This window comes from Papaver somniferum, chromosome 10, assembly GCF_003573695.1.
Source record: "Papaver somniferum cultivar HN1 chromosome 10, ASM357369v1, whole genome shotgun sequence".
Lineage (NCBI taxonomy): Eukaryota > Viridiplantae > Streptophyta > Magnoliopsida > Ranunculales > Papaveraceae > Papaver > Papaver somniferum.
Window position 1 is genome coordinate 164,465,190 of NC_039367.1, and position 5,996 is coordinate 164,471,185.

The 5,996-nt window shown below is 36.4% G+C and overlaps 1 protein-coding gene across 1 annotated transcript in view; it reads left to right on the plus strand.

Annotated features, from left to right (window-relative positions):
* Positions 1 to 5,280, plus strand: part of LOC113316789 — a 5,849-nt gene extending 569 nt beyond the window's left edge. Inside the window, exon 2 of the mRNA XM_026564937.1 lies at positions 4,640 to 5,280. Within this exon, the coding sequence (XP_026420722.1) occupies positions 4,640 to 5,280 (641 nt within the window). The remainder of the gene's footprint in view (positions 1 to 4,639) is intronic.
* The last annotated feature ends 716 nt before the right edge of the window (positions 5,281 to 5,996 follow it).

Genomic DNA, 5,996 nt, shown 5'->3' on the forward strand with positions numbered 1-5,996 from the left:
AAAAAAAAAAAAAACAAAAAACAAAAAAAAAGACTTCGAAATGAGTCCGAATCTTAGTTAAATCGAGAATCATAAAAATACACGTAAAAAATGTATGTGCATCAGCGGTGGTGTGTGCCCCCTTGGGTACTGTTCAATACCACCATTGATGTTCAAAAACCCCCAGAAATGGGCCATAAGATTCTTCAGTATCCCATACAAATGTGCAGAACCGACATTATTAAAAAATATAGAATTAAAACTGTCACTTGACCAAAAATACATTGAGCAGTACTTAACCCCGAAAATATGAAAAAAGTTTGTTACCTGAACATACCAAGAGAAAGGAAAGAACAAGGAAAGAACAAGGAAGAAAAGTACAAAAAAATTTCATCAGAGAAGATAAGCAACATTGGATGGCGGCTGCAGAATAGCCACAAATTGAAAAACCTCTGGATATCGAACAACAACCTCTCATTGTCTTTAATTCATGAATATACTGAAGTTTACATGACATCGGACCTACCTAGCAAATGCATATGTTGCCTCTGTGTGGTTCTCTGCAAGACCCCATAGCATCAAAAGTGACATGAACCTCATCTTATCAGGTGAAGAAATCATGTACATCTACTTTACGCCTGGTAACAGCATCAAAAAAATTATTATGTTCTAGAAACCTATTTTGAGCATATAACGTATATGACGAAAGTTAACAACCAAAACACTTGGATAGAACATCCATAAAGGAAAAGAATTTTATCCCATAACTAATAATAGTTGTTTATCTTCTCATAGCTTTTGAATTCATCATCATCAATAGTAACAATGAATAAGATGAAAAAAATGAAAGCAAACCCCAGTCGCCGCTATCTCCAAAAGCTCCAAGTAGAAAATACGTGTTTGTGAATGATACTATCGCGTGACCAACATCTTCTTCTTATTGATTACTTTCATATTTTATTACTTTCATTATTTTTATTGATTTGCTAAAAGAACCTCCTAGTTATTAAGAAACTGAAATTTTATAACAACAAAAATCTCTCGGTGGAAACAAATTGTTTTTACCACATATTTCATTTAAATTTAGTAGAGTAAGAATATGAAATTATTTTTGATGCATACCACAAAATTAAGAATTTCTATATATAGCCTTACAATTTTTTCTTTGTGGTATACTCATGTTTTGTGCTAAGTTGAGCATTCGCCAGGTGAAATTATACAAATGAATCTTCATTTTGTTGTGCTCACCGAAGTGACTGCCTAGATTTCATTAGTACACGGATGCTTCTTGCGTAGTGGAATGCAAGTCTCTCAAAAAATCTGATTTCATTAGTACACGGCTGCCGCCTTAGTTTTGAGTAGGTAACAATGAATGATTCTTTAGGGACCATGATTTTTTTGAGGGATCATAATTTTATTAGGTCACTTTTTCTATAGTTATATGGGGTGTACTAAAGTGTTGAAATGACTAACCTATCCTTAACCTAATTTAATTTAAAACCAACCTAATAACCATCTATATATATATATAACCATCATTTCCTCCCACCACCACCGCCCGCCACCGCCGATTACCACCACCACCACCTCTGATTATCACCACCACCAACCACCGATTACCACCACCTGCTCCCACCACCACCGCCCACCACCGCCGATTACCACCACCACCACCTCCGATTATAACCACCACCAACCACCGATTACCACCACCACCTCCGATTACCAACACCACCAACCACCACCACCTCTATATATATAACTTAATTTAAAACATTAACAAATATATTCTCACAAACCCATTACTTGTCATTCGTTTTTGGTTGAATAAATGAGAAGTAATCATCAAAATGAGTTGGAAATGGAAGTTGCAGAGAGGTTTAATGGAGGGTTTTTTTCAGAAAAAAGTTCGGCTACCTCGCAAAAAAACAAGTCTCAACCAAACTTTTAGTTCGGTTACGTCGCAAAACGTTCGGTTTCGTCCCAAAAAGTGCGGTTATCACAAATTAATTTTTTCTTAACCGAACTCAGAGTTCGGTTGATTCGCAAAAAATACTTTAAACCCAATTCCTTGTATTAGAACAACAGAAGTCCATAAGTTCGGTTTCTTCGCAAAATAAGGATATCACCGAACTTTTAGTTCGGTTGGTAGAGCAATTTGATATGTAACCGAACACACAAGATGTACCCAAATAAATTTTTAAGTTCAAAGTTCGGTTACCTACCATTTTATACTAGGTAACCTAATATAGCACTGTAACTTTGGTTTGTTTTTTTTTTATCGGTGAGTTCGGTTAGATACGCTTTTGGATAAAAGTTTGCGAACCAACCGAACTTATAGACCTTAAAGTTCGGTTACATTGCGGGCAAACCGAAGATTACACTGTACGACCAAAACCTCCATTAACGAGCGAGTTCGGTAACCCGCGTGTTTGAAAAACCTAACCGAACTACACTTTTAGGTGTGTTAGGTTACATGTTCTTGACATATGGTAACCAAACTGGCCCAAATCTACATAAAAAATTTCATTTTTTTGAAAGTTTGGAGCAATTAAACCAACATTATCTAAGTTTGAAGCATACCTGATAACCCAAATGCTCTTCCTCCGGTGGTGGTTGGTAAAATCCATCGTTTTTCATCTTGAGATTGAGTTTGGGGAAGAATACAATCACCATCTAAGAAATAACTCATATCCGGATCATTGTGAAGATTAACAAATACTCTCGGAGAGGAAAGCGATGAAGATTCAGATGTGCTATCGTCAATTGAATCATAACTTGAATTCTCAAAATTAGTGAACTCAAAAAAAAAATTTATTTTCCATGTTTTTCTTCTTCATTTCACTAATGATTTCAATAGTCATCATCTAAAATTGATCAGTAGGGTAGCTTAATCTAGATAAGGAGTGACCTAGATTTACTTCTAAATGTCTTACTAAAAATAGAACCATGGCCCCTAAAAAAATCATTCGTAACAATTCTACTTTGGTTCTTCTCCACAGGCGGATGGGCTGATTCTGAACTTGGCCCAGAATTTTGAGTATTGAGCAGAAGAGAGATCTCCCAACTTCTGCACAACTGCACTGACTTGCCTCATTGTTTTGAAAACAGATTACATCACCAGGGGAAACTTTGAAATGATTAATACTTCTGACTGCATTATTAACACATACTCTTCCATGAATGATCAGCTGCCTTGCTCGAGGAATAATTCGACAAAAATGGGTACGGACCAGAAGAATGTCTAGTCTGGTTTTTAGATCAAGTAAAAACCGGACTAATTCAAATGTTGTTCGTTCTCTTCTATGGATTCCTTCATGGTAAAAACGGGACAACTTTCTGCGAGTGGCTAATTGAATGTGACTGTTCAGATTTGCTACAAGATTAATTTCGACGCCGGGATCTCTTCTTGCTCCTAAATTTTCTGAGAATGCGACGTTGTATGATAGACAGTTCTTTGTGCCAAACATTTCTGCAAGTACACGGCAGCTCCAAAATTGGGTAGACAAGGCTTGCCTCATTTCCACCATGACTGTAAAAAACAAACTCCCATAAGTACAACAGTAGAAGAAAAATCCTGTCACATGTTCTATGTGGCCACAGATGGCCCGAACCTCTATTTTTAAGATTCTCAAGAGATTTATTACATACGGTTTATTTTGTTTGGGAAAAAAATTGAAGCCAACAACACAATATAATTGTTGAGAATGGTTAAGTTTTACAATCTTTTTCGAAATCGCTTAACTACCACCCAAAAATCAATCAAGAAAAAATTCACCCATTGATCTTCTAAATGAGAGTTAATGAAGTACAATAAGTTGCAACTCATATAAGAAATAGATAATAATTTAAAGGTAAGCATACAAACTAAATCAAGAACGTTTAAACAAAAACCTTTTTGTCGCATACTTACACAATTATGAAGCTTCATAATGAAATAATGAAAATACTATGAAATTATCCTTTATAAAACAAACCACTCAGGATTGTTAAAATATGATAAATTAAAGCTGATTTAAAAATCTTGGTCTTTGTTAACGTCTTAAAGAGATTTTATACCAGTTTCTTCCAACATCTGAGTTTCAAATCCTTTTGGTTTCCATTCTTGTTGGAGCTTATATCATCTTATATGTAGGAAAAACATCTTGAGTTCCTTAAGCGTATTCATAAATTTTGGTATTCATGAAATAAAACTGACATTGTTGAACATTTAATTGATGACTTTCCTCAACAGATTTTCATATATTTTAATGTAAGGTTTATGTGATTGAGTCCATTTTTTTGTGCGAGATCCTCTTTATGTTTATGAGGGACGCAGCGAGCCACCAGAAATCCACTAGCCACCTTGTAACTCACAAATGTCGAAGGGTCATTTTAATCGGAAAAAGACTATATACTTAAATATAGTTCAGAACGGTAAAATTTAACGAGCCTTATATTCCACCAAAGAATCAAACAAATTAAGTACTTTAAGAAATTTAGTGATCAGTAATGGGTATCCAATAGAGGTGTTCACTAGATATTGGAAGATTTTGGGGAGGATTTTATGAAGGTAGTGAAGCATTTCGAGTTAACTGGGTCATTGGATTGGAGAATAAACAACACCTTTGTTCTCAAAGTTTACATATTATTAGGGCAATTTTAACTTGTTTTGAGTTAGTGTCGGGACTACGTATAAATCTGACGAAAAGTACAACAATTAGTATTGGAGATACTACACATGATGAGTTTGTGGAAGATGTTCTCGGTTGTACACTCGAAGATTTTCCTTTCAAGTATTTGGGGATGCCAGCACGGGCTCAATATAGGTGCAAGAAGATTTGGGACGTGGTAGTAGAGAGTGTGGAGAAAAGATTAGAAGGATGGGAAAGAAGGTATCTCTCTTATGGTGGTATATTGGTACTTATTAAGAATGTTTTATGTGCACTTGCAGTCTACTTGATGTATGCCTTCACAATTCCTCCTCCCGTAGCAAAGAAGATTGAAAGAGAAATGAGAACATTGTTTTGGGGAACAAAAGATGGTAGAAATAGAACTGCACTGGTGGCATGGCATAAAGTATGTCATAGTAAACAAGAGGGAGGGTTGAGGATAAAAGTTATATCAGTGATGAATGATGCATTACTGTGCAAGTGGCTATGGAAATTCTCAAATGAACCGGAGGCACTGTGGAGAAGATTTGTTGAGGATAAGTATGGGTGTGATAATAATGGGTGGGATGCTAAGCAAACTAAGCGACCATATGGCATGGGGTTATGGAGAGGATTTGAAACAGAATGGATAAATTCAGATTGGGAATAATGCACAAGGTTGGAAATGGGAGCAGAACTCGATTCTGGTTGGATAGATGGCTGGGTGGGGAGGTGCTCAAGGACAAGTTCCCAAATCTTTATGAAGTTACTACAAAGCAAGGGAGTTGTGTAAGCGAACTAGCTACAAGCAACGTAGAAGGGGGTACTAGTTGGGACTTGGATTTTAAAAGAAGACTCACTGATACGGAGATCCACGAGGAAACAACTCTATTTTTTCTATTAGAGGGGGTTATCTTAAGTGATGTGGAAGATATCAGAAGTTGGAGATGGGAGACTAGTGGAGTCTTTTCAGTGAAGTCGTGCTACCAAGGTCTGGCGAAGAACTCAGATATCATTTTCCCTTCTGCACAAATATGGAAACCATTAGTACCAACCAAGGTATGTTTCTTTGTTTGGTTAATTCATCATAAGGCTATTTTAACTCAAGATAATCTACATAAAAAATGGGTCGCAGTTAGCAAATAGGTGTATATTTTGCAAGTTGAATGAAGAAACCATCGATCATCTCTTCAGTCACTGCCCCGAAATGTATGTTGTTTGCAAGTTGAATGCGGCAAGAAAAGAGATATTGGAGCATACGTATGCGAAGGAATCAAGCACCAGCTGTGAACAAATGGATGATGCGATATATTCGCACAAGACAATCCGAGTTCAACACAGGATGATAGTAGCTACTTCGAAGGAGATGAAATTACCAGCTAGGCC